This window comes from Oncorhynchus mykiss, chromosome 3 (assembly GCF_013265735.2).
Source record: "Oncorhynchus mykiss isolate Arlee chromosome 3, USDA_OmykA_1.1, whole genome shotgun sequence".
Taxonomy (NCBI): domain Eukaryota; kingdom Metazoa; phylum Chordata; class Actinopteri; order Salmoniformes; family Salmonidae; genus Oncorhynchus; species Oncorhynchus mykiss.
Window position 1 is genome coordinate 10,306,819 of NC_048567.1, and position 21,613 is coordinate 10,328,431.

General features: G+C 41.2%; 1 protein-coding gene across 1 annotated transcript; it reads left to right on the forward strand.

Moving 5' to 3' along the window:
* The first annotated feature begins 29 nt into the window (after positions 1-29).
* Positions 30-7,717, forward strand: LOC110508886 (fez family zinc finger protein erm-like). The gene is made up of 3 exons (XM_021589775.2): positions 30-107; positions 3,093-5,656; positions 7,300-7,717. Exons 2-3 carry the CDS (start codon positions 3,581-3,583, stop codon positions 7,648-7,650), a joined length of 2,427 nt encoding a protein of 808 aa, XP_021445450.2. The 5' UTR covers positions 30-107; positions 3,093-3,580; the 3' UTR covers positions 7,651-7,717.
* Positions 7,718-21,613: the final 13,896 nt, after the last annotated feature.

A 21,613-nucleotide genomic window follows, 5' to 3' on the forward strand; every position in this document is an offset into this window, starting at 1 on the left:
AGCTCCCACCTCTCTCTGCTCCCGGAGCAGGCAGCGCGCAGAATCTCCACTCCTAACTAGTCCGCCTCTCATTCATATTTGGTCTTCCGGAAGTATCCACAGCTCGGGTAAGCCAGTGTCTATGCAGAGAGTGACTTATGGGTGGAGTATGTAGTTTATTATCCAGTTTTAAATGTATGGGCAGTATACCGGGCGCATCCCACACCTGTTATATTGACAAGTGTATGTCCAGACAATTAAGTTAGTGAAATAAATTACAATATGCCGGTAAAGTTTCCTACATCGCCCTTTCTGCCAGCTGTCGGGCTGCGCTCCCTACAGGGCTCGAACCCTCGACTTGTAAAATGGCTGGTTGTGGGTGCATAGACAGCAAGGGCAGTTAATTACGGCAAAAATATCAACATAATTTAGACAAATACCGCGGCGTCATTTAAAATAAGTGATCAGAATATATTACATTAAATGCAGTTAGCAAACATTGTCCCAGGTTCGAGTGTCGTGTCCATTGATGCGCAGTACATCCACAGATATGAAACAGGGTTTGGCTATTCGGACCTCGGACTGCGCGCAATGGCGTCTCCCATGAACAGCGACACTTTTTATTCCAACATAAATACAGTACAAGGATGGATAAGGGTTCGAATGGAGGAAAACAAATATGATGTCGACCCAAACCCGTTGCCAGATATTTAACGAATGTCTTATTTTGTAATAGACTATGGCAGACAAATGAAATTCTGAAATCGAAAGAAAAAATGGGCTTTACCCCCGGATAGTATGATTTCGCTGACATCATGCTCTCTTGAACCCTCCACTGCAGACTGTCGCGTTCATGCTATGTAGTATATTGGCGACTTTGTTTAGAGCCCGGTTAAGCAAATTATATAAAACCAGTGAAGTCCATAATAACAGCAAATGTAATGCAAACATGTGCGTAATTTACGCATGTTGCGTTACATTTTTAAGATTGACAATCATAGCAATTAAGCATATAAGGTAATCAATGATTGTAGAACATGAGACCACACGCTGTAGCCTTTAAAACAAAAATCGCCTCAAGTTATTGAGATAATAGCAGGAATTGGAACCGGTTTGAATGATGATAATGTTATTGATGATGATGATGAAGATCATTGATGATGATGACAATGTAATGGTGATGACAACGATGATGAGGTGGAAGGTGGTGGTGGGGATGTTATCTAGGTGATGGGGATGATTTAACCTAAAGTACCTTCAGAAAGTATTCACACCCCTGGACTTTTGACACATTTTGTTGTGTTACAAAGTGCGATTAAGATGGTTTTAATTGCCAGTTTCCCCCCCAACAATCTACACAAAATACTCTGTAATGTCAAAGTGGAAGAAAAATTCAAACATGTTTTTAAATATATTTTTAAACAAATTAATGAAAAATAAAACACTAAAATATCTCAATTAAAAAGTATTCAACCCCCTGAGTCAAAATCACCTTTGTTAAAATCACCTTTGGCAGCAATTACAGCTGTGAGACTTTCTGGGTACATCTCTTAAGAGCTTTCCACACCTGGATTGTGCAACATTTTCCCATTATTCTTTTCAAAATTCTTTTAACTCTGTCAAATTGGTTGTTGATCATTGCTAGAGAACCATTTTCAGAGCTTGCCATAGATTTTCAAGCATATTTAAGTCAACACTGTAACTCGGACACTCAGGAACATTCACTGTCTTCTTGGTAAGCAACTCCCGTGTAGATTTGGCCTTGTGTTTTAGGTTATTGTCCTGTTGAAAGGTGAATTCAATTCCCAGTGTCTGGTGGAAAGCAGACTGAACCAGGTTTTCCTCTAGTATTTTGTCTTAGTTCTATTCCGTAGCTTTTTTATTCTGAAAAACTCAGCAGTCCTTAATGATTACAAGCATACCCATAACATGATGCAGCCACCACTATGCTTGAAAATATGGAGAGTGGTACTCAGTAATGTGTGTTGTATTGGATTTGCCCCAAACAAAACACTTGGTATCCAAGACAAAAAGTGAATTGCACATTTTTTGCAGTATTACCTTAGTGCCTTGTTGCAAACAGGATTCATGTTTTGGAATATTTGTATTCTGGACAGGCTTCCTTCTTTTCACTCTGTCATTTAGGTTAGGATTGTTGAGTAGCTACAATGTTGTTGATCCATCCTCACTTTTCTCCTATCACAACCATTCAACCCTGTAACTGTTTTAAAGTCACCATTGGCCTCATGGTGAAAACTCTGGCAACTGAGTTAGGAAGGACGCCTGTATCTTTGTAGTGACTGGGTGTATTGATACACCATCCAAAGTGTAATTAATAACTTCACCATGCTCAAATTGACTTTTTTTTACCCATTTACCAATAGATGCCCTTCTTTGCGAGGCATTGGAAAACTTCCCTGGTATTTGTGGTTAAATCTGTGTTTGAAATTCACTGCTCGACTGAGGGACCTTAGAGATAATTGGGGCACAGAGATGAGGTAATCATTCATGTTAAAAACTATTATTGCAATTTTTTATGTGACCTGTTAAGCAATGTTTTACTCCTGGACTTATTTAGACTTGCCATAACCAAGGGATTGAATACTTATTGACTCAAGACATTTCAGCTTTTCATTTTTAATGAATTTGTAAAACTGAAATAGATAATTCCACTTGGACATTATGGGGTATTGTGTGGTAGGCCGGTGACAAAAATATCTACATTTAACCCATTTTCAATTCAGGTTTTAACACAACAAAATGTGGAAAAAGTCAAAGGGTGTGAATACTTTCTGAAGGCCCTGTAGTAAAACAAGAATAGAAAATTCATAATAGCCTATTTAGTCTATGTGAATAGTTTGAGTCTAGGCATATTTCAGTATGCACAATGAAAGAACATGTAAGATATTCTAACAACATGATACTCATTTAATCAACTTCCTCATTTTGCTGCTCTGATATCCTGTGAAACAGCATAAAGACACCTGGCCACCTCAGGACATCTTCCTTATCAATGAAGCCTATAGTCATTTGATTGACAAGTCCTTTTATTATTTGATTGTATTAATTCATATCTTGTTAAGATGATAAAATATTGAATCCCCATTTTACAGATTTAGGCATGTTCCAAAATGGATTCTCAACAGACAGGGGTTCTGACCAATGGTGGCTCAGATAACAGGAGTGTCTGCCAATCCTTGAAGAGATCGGGGACTGTGCCAGAGATCCATGAGGAGTCAGTGGACTCCTTGATCTTATCCTACCCACCAGGTAACCTCCAATAGTTCTCCCTTATACAGGTGTACTCCAGTACAGGTGTCCAATCAAAACCTTTTTAGGCCAAACGAGGAGGGGCTGAGAGAGCGCCCTGCGGGCTCAAACAACCAATCACAGTCAAGACTGGACTTCCTGGTGTGTGCGATCAACCAATCAGAGTCAAATCAGACGTTCCTGGATTATGCAACAGACTCTGCAGCTCTCAGCTCTACCAAAGACGTGCCTCCCTCTGATTCTAAAGGGAGTAGGTTTAGAAGCCAGAGCTGTTTGGTCTGGGACCAGTTGAAATGCCCTGACCTCCACTACTGTGACTGCTACGGGTCAGATGGAGGATGTGTGTGTTGAAGAGATAGAACACACTGAGGAGCCTCTCTACAGGATGGAGACAGAAGAGAGGGATGAGAGGAGAGATGGAGAGAAGGATGTTACACAAGACAGGAACGGTAGTCCCATTGTCCCTGAAACGCCTCTCATCTCCGACACAGCCAAGGCAGAGAGGGATGGAGGGATAAGGGGGGAGAAAGAAAGGAAAGATAGAGAGGATGAGAGAGTGATCCCTCTTTTCCTACCCCCTAGTCGATGCCATGGTGGAAAAGAGAGACCAGGAGAGGATAGAGGAGAGAGAGCAGAGGCAGGGAAAGGAGTTTGGGGGAGAAGAGAGGAAGAGGAGGGAGAAGTATTGGATCTGAGCTTCCCTAAAAAGAGAGAGATTAAAGAGAGGAGCCTTTGGCATGAGAGCTCACTGCTTATGGAGGTAGATGAGGTAGAGGGGGATGGAGATAGGGACATAGTAGAGGAAGATGATGGCGATGATGAAGAGGATTCTATATTGAGAATGGATGGAGCTGACATTTTGGGGGCACCTCTCTTGTCTCCCTTGTTCTTCTCTACCTCCGTTTTCACCTCCCTCTCTTCCATAGACTCTGAAAGTGAAGGTCTTCTCCTGATAGATGACCAGGGTATTCCATACACACTCACCCCTGAGGGGCACAAAGTGCCCCAAATGGACTCTTCCAGGCCAGACAACCCCCCCCCAAGCCAGCCAAAGGTGCAGTCCAGCTCATTGGAGGTAGAGGATGACAGGTCGTCTCATATAACCACAGCATGGGTCACTTACCTCAGCCGAGGTTTAGTAAAAACTCCACACACACACAAGGAAAACACATGTCCCACTCCTGTTACGTCTATGAAACCCTCACAGAAGTCAGAACTTCTAAAAAATACAGAACACTCAAAGAACCCAGAACTCTCACAGAATGCGGAACCCCCTAAGGTTCTAGATTCAGATGTGAAATCTGTTAGTGAGGCTAGTGCTGTTGTTTCCCAACCCTCTGGTTCTGCTGTACACCTCCAACCCCCTCAGCCCATCCAGATCCTGACTAACCCCTCCTCCAACACCCCCATCCTCCTCTTCCCCTCCTCCCCCCAGCTCTCCTCCATTCCCTTAACCAAGACTGATGCCAACCCAGGCCTCCTGGCCTTCTCTCTCCCCCTCTCCCTCACCCAGAACACTCCCAGTGCCTCTACCTCTATGTTCCTTCTCCTCTCCTCCTCCACCACCTCTTCCTCCGGTCAGTCTTTCTCTACCTCCACCCCCATTGCTCTCATTGACCCCTCCACCGGTCAGCTCTCCCAAATCACTGCCTCCTCTTCATCCCCTCTTTCTCTCTCTCTCTCTTCTGGTCAGCTCGCCACATCAGTGTCATCCCTCCCGGCCAATCCCTCTCACCCAGTTATTAGAACGACACCCAACAACTCCCCTACCATCCTACCAAGAGAGAGTTCCAGCGTTAACCTTCCCGCCCCCCTGACCTCCCCCTCTGTGGTCTCCTCCCCTCCCTCCAAGCAGCCCAGTGCTGATGGCAGTTCTAAAGCAGTTCTACTCAGCTCACCTCCTCACAAACACACTGAACCAAACTGTTGTGACCCCAACACCGATCATCAGTCACTATCTACTGAAGAAACCCAAATGGAGTCTGTCCCAAATGGGTCATCCCCTACTAAAGCCCCTCCCTTTACACATCCGCAATCCCCTTCTCTGTCCTTTGACTTCAGTTTGGAGGCATCCGACCAATCAAAAGCCCCAGAGTCAAAGCACACCTCCCTCCCATGGGACGACCATCTCTACTTCTCCTCTGCCACCGCTCCTCCCTCCCCTCCCCTTGCCCCCATCTTCCCCTCCAGCGAACCCAGGAACCTGAACCCCCTGGACCCTCTGGACCCCCTGTCCCCAGCCTCCTCTCCCTCCTCTGGGCCACGAAGGGTCCTCTACTGCCCTCTCTGCCCCAGGATCTTCTACTACCTGTCTGACCTGGAGCGTCATTCCATCACCCACTCTCAGAACAAACCCCATGTCTGCCTGCAGTGTGGCAAGGCCTTCAAACGCTCCAGCCATTTGCAGGTGAGCTTAGTTGTTCATAAATGTTTGAATTGTGGTGTGGAGATTTGGTGGGCTCATGATGACATATTGTTTTCAAATCAAATCAAATGTTATTTGTCACATGCACTGAATACAACAGGACCTTACAGTGAAATGCTTACTTACAAGCCCCTAACCAACAATGCAGTTTAAAAATATAATACAAATAAGAAGTAAAAGTAACAAATAATTAAATTAAAGACCAGCAGTAAAATAAGGGGGTACCGGTACAGAGGTAACTGAGGTAATATGTTCATGTAGGAAGAAAGTAAAGTGACTATGCATAGATAATAACAGAGAGTAGCAGCAATGCAAATCGTCTGGGTAGCCATGTGATTAGATGTTCAGGCTTGGGGGTAAAAACTGTTTAGTTTGTGATTGGTTGTTTGAGCCCGCAGGGCGCTCTCCCACTTTCTCTTGGACCTAGACTTGGTGCTCCAGTACCGCTTGCCATGTGGTAGCAGAGAGAACAGTCTATGATTAGGGTGGCTGGAGTCTTTGACAATTTTGACACTGCCCCGTATAGAGGTCCTGGATGGCAGGAAGCTTGGCCCCAGTGATGTACTGAGCCGAACGCTCCGACGCCTTGCATACCATAGGCAGTGATGCAACCAGTCAGGATGCTCTCAATGGTGCAGCTGTAGAACCTTTTGAGGATCTGAGGACCCATGCCAAATCTTTTCAGTTTCCTGAGGGAGAATAAGCATTGTCGTGCCCTCTTCACGACTGTCTTGGTGTTTGTACCATGATAGTTTTTTTTGTTTGTTTTTGAGTTGTACCCCTTTTTCTCCCCAATTTTGTGGTATCCAATTGTTTTAGCTACAACGGGAGAGACGAAGGTTGAAAGTCATGCATCCTCCGATACACAACCCAACCAAGCCACACTGCTTCTTAACACAGCGCGCATCCAACCCGGAAGCCAGCCGCACCAATGTGTCGGACGACGCTAGGCTCCTTTGACTTGATCACGTTGAGGGAGAGGTTATTGTCTTGGCACCACACGGCCAGGTCTCTGACATCCTCCCTATAGGCTGTCTCGTCGTTGTTAGTGATCAGGCCTACCACTGTTGTGTCATCATCAAACTTAATGATGGTGTTGGAGTTGTGCCTGGCCGTGCAGTCATGAGTGAACAGGGAGTACAGGAGGGGACTGAGCACGCACCCCTGAGGGGCACCTGTGTTGAGGATCATTGTGGCGGCTGTGTTGTTACCTACTCTTACCACCTGGGGGCGGCCCGTCAGGAAGTCCAGGATCCAGTTGCAGAGGGAGGTGTTTAGTCCCAGTGTCCTTAGCATAGTGATGAGCTTGAGGGCACTATGGTGTTGAACGCTGAGCTGTAGTCAATGAATAGCATTCTCAAATAGGTATGCCTTTTGTCCAGGTGGGAAAGCCATGACCAGCCTTTCAAAGCACTTCATAGCTACAGATGTGAGTTCTACGGGTTGGTAGTCATTTAGGCAGGTTATCTGTTTTGATTGTGTTTGAAGTGGAACTAGGTCCGATTTCAGATTTCATCTTGTAATGACTGCTATGTAATAAGTAGGTATAAACATATCATAATATATGAACATGAATGTATAGTATTATCTAACAAACGTGACCCTTGTTCTTTGACCCTGTACAGAGACACAAGCACATTCACACGGGCGAGAGGAACTTTGTGTGCCCCATCTGCTCCAAGCGTTTCAGGGAGGCAGGCGAGCTGCAGCGCCATCAGAGGGTACACACAGGAGAGAAGCCCTACCAGTGCCCGCTGTGCCACACACGCTTCGCAGAGCGCAACACCATGCGTCGACACACTAGACGCAAACACCCTTACCACCAGGCAGCTATGGAGATGCTGTCCGAGAGAGGAGCAGGGGGAGGAGGAAGAGAAGGATGGGATGAAGATGAGGGCACAGAAGAGTGGTATAGTTCCACAGTGTCCAACTTGGACAACTCTGACTCTGAACCAGATTCTGAGGTCACTTCCTGAGGCTGATCCTCTTGAATAAAGGAAAGGAGGAGGAGGAGGAGGAGGAGTAGAAGGAGGAGGAGGAGGAGGAGGAGAAGGAGGAGGAGGAGGAGAGCAAAGGTGGTGTAGCTTCACAGTGTCCAACTTGGACAACTCTGACTCTGAACCAGATTCTGAGGTCACTTCCTGAGGCTGATCCTCTTGAATAAAGGAAAGGAGGAGGAGGAGGAGGAGGAGGAGGAGGAGGAGGAGAAGGAGAAGGAGGAGGAGGAGGAGGAGGAGGAGGAGGAGAGCAAAGGTGGTGTAGCTTCACTGTGTTCAATTTGGACAACTCTGACACTGAAAGGGATTGAAAATGACTTTTGAATGATAAGTATCAGAACGGTACTTTCCAATGAGAACATTGGTTATATTTATTTATTAATTTCTTTTGAATGTATTTTATTTCCATTCCCTTACAGGGTCTGAAAATGATCACTGATCTCATGAACCATTTCCCATCAAGTATTCCCTCGATTTTCATTGTTTCCACAACTATAGGGCAGAAAATGTTAATGGACATTCTAAAAAGGTGACACTTTGACATCCTGCTATAACAATACATTTGCACTACCAAAGTACAAACAATTATGTTGTAAAAAGCGCTGTCACAATGTTTTATTGTAAAATTGTTCTTTATTACTATATTTTTTTCTTCTCTTGTGGGAGCTGTACTTACTATTGAGTGAGATTATTAAACTTTCTTACTATTAAAGACACTGTTGTTTGCACTTTTGAAAATTGGATTTTGTGTTCAAATTTGAGAACAATAGCCTCCAATTTGTCCTTCTGACATGCTTTTTACATTGTGATTTCTGCTGCCTATGCCTTCAAAACAAGGTGCCCTATTTTGTTAAATGCATAGAACAGAATTCTGACCAATTTTTTGTTGTTGCTAAATGCACCACTGATGCAATTGAAGCTTATGATAAATGCTAATCATGTTAAGTTATTTCAGTTAAACCTCCCTGTGTGTGTACAGTGCCTTCAGAAAGTGTTCATACACCTTGAGTTATTTCACATTTTGTTGTGTTACAACCTGAATAAAACAATGTATTAAAAATATTACTTTCTCATACACACAATGCCCCATAATGAAAAAGTGAAAACATGTTTTGAGAAATGTTTGCAAATGTATTGAAAATGAAAAACTGTTAGGAATTTTATGAATAATGACTAAACAATGTGTACATTTAAAATAGAACTATAACTAATTACAATATCTGTTTTATTATATCTGATTAATAATGTTAGTTCATAAGAAAGAGGTTATGTAGCATGGACAAGGGGTATTGGAAATGATAACCATTGTGGAAGAAGGAATGTATGTGTGTGTCTAAAGTAAGCAAAGAGGATCATTAACCTATGTTTGAACCGACTCAGCTATAACTCTGTGGTGATAAAATAAGACAGCGAGAGCCCCTCCAGGTTTTCCTTATCTGGAACTGTCTGCTAAGTGGTAATAAACTATGGTGAGACTTCAGGAGTAAATCCAGATATAGTGTGTCAGGTATGTGCGCTTGTGAGTTGGAATGAACTTTTGAAGCTGCTTTGTCCTGGTCGGAGAGGAGGAAGGACATTTTAAAACCTATGACGTCATATGTAATATATAAACTGATGTACATGTTACTAGGATCAGCGCTCTCGAGAATAAATGCTATTGGCTAATTTTGGTAGACTGGGCTCTGTCCATTTTATGCAAATAAGGATCTTACAAATTCTGAGAAACAGACAGTGAGTGATTTAAATTGAATTGGTTAATGAACACATATAGAAATTGTTGAATTCCTTTGACAAAAACATAAATATCTAATTTACATAAGTGTTCACACACCTGAGTCAATACATGTTGGAATCACCTTTAGCAGTGATTACAGCTGTGAGTCTTTCTGGGTCTCTAAGAGCTTTGCACACCTGGATTCTACATAATTTGCACATTATTATTTTTACAGTTCTTTAAGCTTTGTCAAGTTGGTTGTTGATCATTACTAGATACACATTTTCAAGTCTTGCCATAGATTTTCAAGACGATTTAAGTCAAAACTGGAAAGCAGACTGAACCAGGTTTTCCTCTAGGATTTTGCCTGTGCTTAACTTTATGTCCTGACTAAAAAAAGTGTTATGTTTGGGGCAAATCGAACACAATAAATCAGAGTACCACTCTTCATATTTTTAAGCACAGTGGTGGCTGCATCATGGTATGGGTATGCTTGTCATCGGCAAAGGCTAGGGAGTGTTTTAGGATAAAAATGAACGGAATAGAGTTAATTTCTTTGCCACATTTTTTAAAATGCTTTTTTTTAAATGCCTTATTGCAAACAGGCTTCCTTTTTTTCACTCTGTCATTTAGACAACCTGGTCTCAGAGCATTTCATATTATTCTGTAGGTAAATCCGCAATGCTCCATTTAATATCATATGTTACGTTTCGTATGGTATGTATACATTTGTGGATGTCCATCATCCATTTCGTTTGATATGTTATGAATGAAAATTTGTATAATGTGTTATGAATTTCCAAAACGTACAATATGTTACTAATTTGCAAAACTCATGATATGTTACAAATTCTAATTTGTTGTGGTTAACGTTAGCCAGGGGGCTAATGCTAACATTAGCTAGCTGGCTAACATTAGCTAGGCTAGGGGTTAGGTTAGGGTTAGGATTCAGTTTAGGAGTTAGGTTAAAGAGTTAGGGTTAGGGTTAGGAGAACAGTTAGCTAACATGCTAAGTTGTTGCAAAGTAGCTAAAAAGTATTAAGTAGTTGAAAAGTTGCTAAAATGCTAAAGTTGTCCGTGATGAGATTTAACACGAAACGTTTGGGTTGCTAGACGTTCGCGTTGTATGCCTACCCATCCACCCTGACCAATCACTCTCCTTTTGGTTTTGCCTTCAGTAACCTTCTGTCTTATGTAACCAAGTCTATGCCTGGTAAGAATAATGTTAATGAATTACCGTCATGTGTTTTGAAGGACTCTATTGCTATATATGACAAAACTGAAATGCTGAATTGTTTCAATGAGCACTTTGTATCATCTGGTAGGCTGTTTGATTCAGTGTCCTCTGTCTCTGTACAACCCTGTGTGGATGAACCAGTGAGAGCTGGTCAAACTTTTTGCTTTTTGCCATTCTCAGTGCATGTGGTACATAAAGCCCTGAAATCTTTAGATCAGAGAAAGCCTGCAGGTCCTGATCTTTTGGATCCCTGCTTTTTAAATCTGGCAGCTGATTTCATAGCTGAACCACTTACATCTCTGTTCAATCTAACCTTGGAATGCAATGAAATTACAAAGATCTGGATATCAGCATTTGTCCTACCACTTTTAAAAGGGGGAGATCCAACTCTTTTAAATAATTATAGGCCAATCTCAAAGCTGTCACCCCTGGTGAAAATACTTGAAACCCTTGTAAGTGAACAGCTAACAGCTTGTAAGTGAACAGCTAAGAGGTGTTATTTATTAACTCTATTTTATCAATGTACCAATCGGGCTTCAGAAAGAAGCATAGCACAATCACAGCAGCCATGAAGGTTTTAAATGATATCACTGAAGCCATTAACAAAAAACAGCACTGTGTCTCACTTTTTTTTGATCTCTCTAAGGCTTTTGATACAGTTGATCATTATATACCAAGGCAGAGATTGCATGCAGTTGCATGGTTTGCTAACTATCTGTCTGATGGAACTCAGTGCACTCAATTTGATGGGTTTATGTCTGTTAAATTGTCTGTCTTGAATGGTGTGCCCCAAGGCTCTGTACTTGGTCCTCTCTTATTCACTATTTAAATAAATGATTTAGACAAAAATGTCCAAAATGCACAACTTCATTTTTATCCTGATGATACTGTTATTTACTGTTGTGCCTCGTCTTTTACAAAAGCTTTCCAGAACACGCAAACTGCTTTTCATACTGTTCAACATACCTTGTGTCAATTGAAGCTTATCCTCAATACTGACAAAACTAAACTAATGGTGTTTTCTAATGCAAGAAATAGACCTCTGAACCTTTCACCTACCTGTCAGGGCAAGGAGATTGAGGTTGTAACCTCATATAAATATATGGAATTTTAATTGATGACGGCCTCTCTTTTAAATTGCATATTCAACAACTTACAAAAAAATTGAAACTGAAATTGGGATTTTATTTTAGGAATAAGGCCTGTTTTTCTTTTGAAGCCAGGAGGCTAGTATCAGCTACATTTATGCCTTTACTAGACTATGGGGATATTTTATATATGAATGCTTCCGCTCAGTGTTTGAGATCAATTGACACTCTTTACCATCGCACTTTGAGATTTATTTTAAACTGCAAAACTCTTACGCACCACTGCACTTTGTATACCAGGGTTGGCTGGCCTTCTCTAGTCACTCGTAGGCTCAGTCACTGGTATACTTTTATTTACAAAGCTATTTTGGGTTTACTACCTTTTTATTTGTGCATTTTTATTGTTCAGAAATGTGGTGGATACTCTCTTCGTTCACTGGACTTCATCCTGCTAACTGTTCCAAATGTCCGAACTGAATTTGGTAAAAGGGCTTTTATGTACTCTGCGCCATCGTCTTGGAACACCTTACAAAATACTTTTAAATTGGAAGAACTTGTCCCGATTGGTGTTTTTAAATCACTGATGAAGGATTTTGAGGCTGATTCCCTGACCTGTCAATGTTTTTAATTTGCTGTTTTGTACTCTTGTGAATTCAATGGTTTTTACTAGATTACATGACATTTTTCATGTAATTTTTTTGTAATGACTTGGTGCTGCCTATCTTGGCCAGGGCGCTCTTGAAAAATAGATTTTAATCTCAAAGCCCTTCCTGGTTAAATAAAGGTTAAGAAAATAAATAAAAAATGAAAAATAAAAAACAAACGTAACATATCATACTAATTTGAGTATCCCGGATTTACACTTACTATGTTACGTCTAGTCTATGAGACCAGTCTGAGTAACTATAAGGTTATTGAGCCATCCTCAGATTTCTCCTATCACAGACATTAAACTAACTGTTTTAAAGTCACCATTGGCCTCATGGCGAAATCCCTGAGCAGTTTCCTTCCTCTCAGGCAAATTAGTTAGGAAGGACGCATGTATCCTTGTAGTGACAAGGGTGTATTAATACACCATCCAAATTGTAATTAATAACTTCACCATGCTCAAAGTATATTCAATGTCTGTTTTTTTTACCCAGACCTTTGCGAGGCATTGGAAAACCTCCATGGTCTTTTGTGGTTAAATCTGTGCTTGAAATTCACTGCTCGTCTCAGTGACCTTACAGTTAATTGTATGTGTGGGGTACAGAGATGAGGTAGTCCTTCAAAAATCATGTTAAACACTATTATTGCACATAGAGTAAGTCCATGCAACTTATTACGTGACTATGCTAAGCAAATGTTTCATTCCTGAACTTATTTAGGCTTGCCTTAACAAAGGCATTGAATACTTATTGACTCAAGATATTTCAGCTTTTAATATTTTATTTAAAACACAATTCCACTTTGACATTATGGGGTATTGTGTGTAGGCCAGTGACACAAAATCTAAATTTAATCGATTTTAAGTTCAGGCTGTAACACAACAAAATGTGGAAAAAGTCAAAGGGTGTGAATACTCCTGAATGCACTGTACCTACATTGTATATTACAAGATTTGTACATGGTGTTCCTGGCATCCTTCTGGCATCCTTCACTAGTTTCCTTTCCTTCAGGACCAATCTTCAAATCCTGTCAGATCAGTAGTCATGGAGAAATGGAAACAAGAGCATAAAGTGAATCAAGTTAAATACAAGTTTAAAACGTGATTAACTTCATTGTGGGCCAAATGTCGATCTATTAAGATAATGAATTTTATTTTTTTATGACGTTGACATCATTCACAGTGAAATTCACTCAGGTCTTTCTGTCCTGGTCTCTGTGGTAGCTGATATATGTGCTAGGTTTGTGACCTGTGGAGTTGGGATGTTTCCAGGGGCTAATTGGGTTTGTAAGGCAGGATTCTGTTTTTTTCTCCTCCTTCCCACACTTTTCTGTTCCAATAAGCCTTCTTTAGGCTAATAGAACCTCTCTGACAATACATCATTAAATGGTATCTCCTATCTCTATCTCCATTAATGCTAAACAGGACCATACTGTTAATAATGACCAGAACCATAACATTACTACTGACCAGGACCATACCATTAATACTAACCAGGCCCATACTATTCCTACTAAACAGGAACATACCATTACTACTGGCCAGGACCATACCATTACAACTGACCAGGACCATACCATTATTACTGAGGACCCTGACCATACCATTACTATCGACCAGGACTATTCCATCACTGCTGACCAGGACCATACCATTACTACTGACCAGGACCATACCATTTCTATTGACCTGGACAATACCATTAATACTAACCAGGACCATACCATTCTTCCTGACCAGGACCATACCATTACTACTGACCAGGACCATACCATTACTACTGACCAGGACCATACCATTTCTATTGACCTGGACAATACCATTAATACTAACCAGGACCATACCATTCTTCCTGACCAGGACCATACCATTACTACTGGCCAGGACCATACCATTACTACTGAACAGGACAATATCATTACTATTGACCAAAACCATTCCATTAGTACTGACTAAGACCATACCATTACTGCTGACCAGGACCATACCATTACTGCTGACCCGGACCACACCAATACTGCTGACCCAGACCATACCATTACAATTAACCAGGACCATGCCACTACTACTGGCCAGGACCATACCATTACTACTGAACAGGACAATATCATTACTATTGACCAAAACCATTCCATTAGTACTGACTAAGACCATACCATTACTGCTGACCAGGACCATACCATTACTGCTGACCCGGACCACACCAATACTGCTGACCCAGACCATACCATTACAATTAACCAGGACCATGCCACTACTACTGACCAGGACCATATACCATTTCTAATGACCAGGACCATACCATTGATAATCAAAATCAAATCAAATCAAATGTATTTATATAGCCCTTCGTACATCAGCTGATATCTCAAAGTGCTGTACAGAAACCCAGCCTAAAACCCCAAACTGTCACGCCCTGGCCTTAGTATTTTGTGTTTTCTTTATTATTGTGGTTAGGCCGGGGTGTGACATGGGTGATTATGTGTTTGTCTTGTCTAGGGGTTTTGTAGATTGATGGGGTTGTGTTCAGTGTAGTATTCTAGGTAAGTCTATGGTTGCCTAGAGTGGTTCTCAATCAGAGGCAGGTGTTCATCGTTGTCTCTGATTGGGAACCATATTTAGGCAGCCATATTCTTTGAGTATTTCGTGGGTGATTGTTTCCTGTCTCTGTGTTTTGCACCAGTTAGGACTGTTTTGGTTTTTCCACGGTTTCTTGTTTTGTTTATGTATATTGTTCACGTTATCATCTTTATTTAAGATGTTCAACCCTAACCACGCTGCATTTTGGTCCTCCTCTCCTTCCCAGGAAGAAAACCGTAACACAAACAGCAAGCAATGCAGGTGTAGAAGCACGGTGGTTAGGAAAAACTCCCTAGAAAGGCAAAAACCTAGGAAGAAACCTAGAGAGGAACCAGGCTATGTGGGGTGGCCAGTCCTCTTCTGGCTGTGCCGGGTGGAGATTATAACAGAACATGGCCAAGATGTTCAAATGTTCATAAATGACCAGCAATAATCACAGGCAGACAGTTGAAACTGGAGCAGCAGCACGGCCAGGTGGACTGGGGACAGCAAGGAGTCATCATGTCAGGTAGTCCTGAGGCATGGTCCTAGGGCTCAGGTCCTCCGAGAGAGAGAAATAAAGAGAGCATACTTAAATTCACACAGGACACCGGATAGGACCGGAGAAGTACTCCAGATATAACAAACTGACCCTAGCCCCCCGACACATAAACTACTGCAGCATAAATACTGGAGGCTGAGACAGGAGAGGTCAGGAGACACTGTGGCCCCATCTGAGGACACCCCCGGACAGGGCCAAACAGGAAGGATATAACCCCACCCACTTTGCCAAAGCACAGCCCCCACACCACTAGAGGGATATCTTCAACCACCAACTTACCATCCTGAGACAAGGCCGAGTATAGCCCACAAAGATCTCCGCCACGGCACAACCCAAGGGGGGGCGCCAACCCAGACAGGAAGATCACATCAGTGACTCAACCCACTCAAGTGATGCACCCCTCCTAGGGGGACAGAGACCATACTGACAGAGACCATACTTTTACTACTGACCAGGACCATACCATTACTACTGACCAGGACCATACCATTACTACTGACCAGGACCATTCCATTACTACTGACCAGGACCATACCATTACTACTGACCAGGACCATTCCATTACTACTGACCAGGACCATACCATTACTACTGACCAGGACCATACCATTACTACTGACCAGGACCATTCCATTACTACTGACCAGGACCATACGATTTGAATTGACCAGGACCATACAATTACTACTGACTAGGACCATACAATTTCTATTGACCTGGACCGTACCATTATTTCTGAACAGGACAATTCTATTGACCGAGACCATACCATTACTGCTGACCAGACATACCACGGTGTTCCTGGATATCATATGACAGTCTGACAGGCTCTGGATGTATAATGCATTGCTCTGTAGCAAGGGCTAGCAATCTCAATCCTGGAGGGTTGCAGTGTGCAGGGTTTTGATTCAGCACAGCACTAACATGTAAGTTAGAGCTTGGCTGGAACAAAAACCTTCACACAAGGAGGCCTTCAAGGCCCAGGGTATGCCCACCACCACTCATCTCTAGGCTGATCTCACTGATCTCCCTAACACTCTTGTGCAGGAGAAGGAAGGGAGAAGGAGGAGAGGCCAGAGGCCAGAGTCCTGTATGTGCATATGGAACCTACCATGTGAATGCCATTGGTAAAAAGTTCCAGTGCTAGCTACTGGTTCAATATTAAATACCAATACTGTATTATTCTAGATTATTACACTGCAGCACTGTTCTCCAATACTGTGTTACTCTAGATTATTACACTACAGCCCACACTCAACGTCAACAAAACTAAGGAGATGATTGTGGACTTCAGGAAACAGCAGAGGGAACACCCCCCTATCCACATCGATGGAACAGTAGTGGAGAGGGTAGTAAGTTTTAAGTTCCTCGGCGTACACATCACAGACAAACTGAATTGGTCCACCCACACAGACAGCATCGTGAAGAAGGCGCTGCAGCGCCTCTTCAACCTCAGGAGACTGAAGAAATTCGGCTTGTCACCAAAAGCACTCACAAACTTCTACAGATGCACAATCGAGAGCATCCTGTCGGGCTGTATCACCGCCTGGTACGGCAACTGCTCCGCCCACAACCGTAAGGCTCTCCAGAGGGTAGTGAGGTCCGCACAACGCATCACCGGGGGCAAACTACCTGCCCTCCAGGACACCTACACCACCCGAAATCACAGGAAGGCCATAAAGATCATCAAGGACAACAACCACCCGAGCCACTGCCTGTTCACCCCGCTATCATCCAGAAGGCGAGGTCAGTACAGGTGCATCAAAGCTGGGACCGAGAGACTGAAAAACAGCTTCTATCTCAAGGCCATCAGACTGTTAAACAGCCACCACTAACATTGAGTGGCTGCTGCCAACACACTGACTCAACTCCAGCCACTTTAATAATGGGAATTGATGGGAAATTATGTAAAATATATCACTAACCACTTTAAACAATGCTACCTAATATAATGTTTACATACCCTACATTATTCATCTCATATGTCTGCGTATATACTGTACTCTATATCATCTAATGCATCTTTATGTAATACATGTATCACTAGCCACTTTAAACTATGCCACTTTGTTTACATACTCATCTCATATGTATATACTGTACTCGATACCATCTACTGTATCTTGCCTATGCCGTTCTGTACCATCACTCATTCACATATCTTTATGTACATATTCTTTATCCCCTTACACTTGTGTCTATAAGGTAGTAGTTTTGGAATTGTTAGATTACTCGTTATATTACTGCATTGTCGGAACTAGAAGCACAAGCATTTCGCTACACTCACATTAACATCTGCTAACCATGTGTATGTGACAAATACAATTCGATTTGATTTGATTTGATTTGTTCTCCAATACTGTATTACTCTATATTATTACAGTACAGCTCTGTTCTCCAATACTGTGCTACTGATAGATTTTTACACTACAGCGCTGTTCTCCAATACTGTATTACTGATAGATTTTTACGCGACAGCACTGTTCTCCTGTACTGTATTTCTGTAAGATTATTACACTACAGCGCTGTTCTCCAATACTGTGTTACTAGATTATTACACTACAGCACTGTTCTCCAATACTGTGTTACTAGATTATTACACTACAGCGCTGTTCTCCTGTACTGTATTTCTGTAAGATTATTACACTACAGCGCTGTTCTCCAATACTGTGTTACTAGATTATTACACTACAGCGCTGTTCTCCAATACTGTATTACTGATAGATTTTTACACTACAGCGCTGTTCTCCTGTACTGTATTTCTGTAAGATTATTACACTACAGCGCTGTTCTCCAATACTGTGTTACTAGATTATTACACTACAGCGCTGTTCTCCAATACTGTGTTACTAGATTATTACACTACAGCGCTGTTCTCCTGTACTGTATTTCTGTAAGATTATTACACTACAGCGCTGTTCTCCAATACTGTGTTACTAGATTATTACACTACAGCGCTGTTCTCCAATACTGTGTTACTAGATTATTACAGTACAGCTCTGTTCTCCAATACTGTGTTACTAGATTATTACAGTACAGCTCTGTTCTCCAATACTGTGTTACTAGATTATTACACTACAGCACTGTTCTCCAATACTGTGTTACTCTAGATTATTACAGTACAGCACTGTTCTCCAAAACTGTGTTAGTCTAGATTATTACAGTACAGCACTGTTCTCCAATACTGTGTTAGTCTAGATTATTACACTACAGCACTGTTCTCCAATACTGTGGTACTCTAGATTATTACACTACAGCACTGTTCTCTAATACTGTGTTACTCTAGATTATTACACTACAGCACTGTTCTCCAATACTGTGTTGCTCTAGATTATTACACTACAGCACTGTTCTCTAATACTGTGTTACTCTAGATTATTACACTACAGCACTGTTCTCTTGCCTATGCCGTTCTGTACCATCACTCATTCACATATCTTTATGTACATATTCTTTATCCCCTTACACTTGTGTGAATAAGGTAGTAGTTTTGGAATTGTTAGTTAGATTACTCGTTATATTACTGCATTGTCGGAACTAGAAGCACAAGCATTTCGCTTCACTCACATTAACATCTGCTAACCATGTGTATGTGACAAATACAATTTGATTTGATTTGATTTGATTTGTTCTCCAATACTGTATTACTCTATATTATTACAGTACAGCTCTGTTCTCCAATACTGTGCTACTGATAGATTTTTACACTACAGCGCTGTTCTCCAATACTGTATTACTGATAGATTTTTACGCGACAGCACTGTTCTCCTGTACTGTATTTCTGTAAGATTATTACACTACAGCGCTGTTCTCCAATACTGTGTTACTAGATTATTACACTACAGCACTGTTCTCCAATACTGTGTTACTAGATTATTACACTACAGCACTGTTCTCCAATACTGTGTTACTAGATTATTACACTACAGCACTGTTCTCCAATACTGTGTTACTAGATTATTACACTACAGCACTGTTCTCCAATACTGTGTTACTAGATTATTACACTACAGCACTGTTCTCCAATACTGTGTTACTAGATTATTACACTACAGCGCTGTTCTCCAATACTGTGTTACTAGATTATTACACTACAGCACTGTTCTCCAATACTGTGTTACTAGATTATTACACTACAGAGCTGTTCTCCAATACTGTGTTACTAGATTATTACACTACAGCACTGTTCTCCAATACTGTGTTACTAGATTATTACACTACAGCGCTGTTCTCCGATACTGTGTTACTAGATTATTACACTACAGCACTGTTCTCCAATACTGTGTTACTAGATTATTACACTACAGCACTGTTCTCCAATACTGTGTTACTAGATTATTACACTACAGCGCTGTTCTCCAAAACTGTGTTAGTCTAGATTATTACACTACAGCACTGTTCTCTAATACTGTGTTACTAGATTATTACACTACAGCGCTGTTCTCCAATACTGTGTTACTAGATTATTACAGTACAGCTCTGTTCTCCAATACTGTGTTACTAGATTATTACAGTACAGCTCTGTTCTCCAATACTGTGTTACTAGATTATTACAGTACAGCTCTGTTCTCCAATACTGTGTTACTAGATTATTACACTACAGCGCTGTTCTCCAATACTGTGTTACTAGATTATTACAGTACAGCTCTGTTCTCCAATACTGTGTTACTAGATTATTACACTACAGCACTGTTCTCATATACTGTGTTACTAGATTATTACACTACAGCGCTGTTCTCCTGTGCTGTATTTCTGTAAGATTATTACACTACAGCACTGTTCTCCAATATTGTATTACTCTAGTTTCTTTCACTACTGAACAGTTCTCCAATAATGTGTTGCTCTAGATTATTACAGTACAGCACTGTTCTCCAATACTGTGTTAGTCTAGATTATTACAGTACAGCACTGTTCTCCAATACTGTGTTAGTCTAGATTATAACACTACAGCACTGTTCTCCAATACTGTGTTACTCTAGATTATTACACTACAGCACTGTTCTCCAGTACTGTGTTACTCTAGATTATTACACTACAGCACTGTTCTCCCATACTGTGTTACTCTAGATTACTACACTACAGTGCTGTTCTCCCATACTGTTGTTGTGACGTTGTATTAGTTAATGTGACGAGTGTTGCTCATCGAATGATTAAAGGTTTCTAATTGCGTGATTAACTGAATCAACTGAATCTAGATTATTACACTACATTACTGTTCTCCAATACTTTGTTACTCTAGATTATTACACTACAGCACTGTTCTCCAATACTGTGTTGCTCTAGATTATTACACTACAGCACTGTTCTCCAATACTGTGTTACTCTAGATTATTACACTACAGCACTGTTCTCCTAATACTGTGTTACTCTAGATTATTACACTACAGCACTGTTCTCCAATACTGTGTTACTCTAGATTATTACACTACAGCACTGTTCTCCAATACTATGTTAATCTAGATTATTACAATACAGCACTGTTCTCCAATACTGTGCTACTGATAGATTATTCCACTACAGAGCTGTTCACCAATACTGTGTAACTCTAGATTATTACACTGCAGCGCTGTTCTCCAATACTGTATTTCTCTAGATTATTGCAATACAGCACTGTTCTCCAATACTGTGTTACTCTAGATTATTATGCTACAGCTCTGTTCTCCAATACTGTATTACTGTAGATTATTACAATACAGCACTGTTCTCCAATACTGTGTTACTCTATATTCTTACACTACAGCACTGTTCTCCAACACTGTTTTACTCTAGATTATTACACTACAGCACTGTTCTCCAACACTGTTTTACTCTAGATTATTACAGTACAGCACTGTTCTCCAATACTGTGTTAGTCTAGATTATTACAGTACAGCACTGTTCTCCAATACTGTGTTACTCTAGATTATTACACTACAGCACTGTTCTCCAATACTGTGTTACTCTAGATTATTACACTACAGCACTGTTCTCCAATACTGCGTTAGTCTAGATTATTACACTACAGCACTGTTCTCCAATACTGTGTTACTCTAGATTATTACAGTACAGCACTGTTCTACAAAACTGTGTTAGTCTAGATTATTACAGTACAGCACTGTTCTCCAATACTGTGTTAGTCTAGATTATTACACTACAG

What these genes read in the sequence shown, in the direction of transcription:
- LOC110508886 (XM_021589775.2), top strand. Translation starts at nt 3,581, where the DNA reads ATGGAGGATGTGTGTGTTGAAGAGATAGAACACACTGAGGAGCCTCTC. An exon ending in AACGCTCCAGCCATTTGCAG is followed by an intron (nt 5,657 to 7,299) that starts GTGAGCTTAGTT and finishes GACCCTGTACAG; the next exon opens with AGACACAAGCACATTCACAC.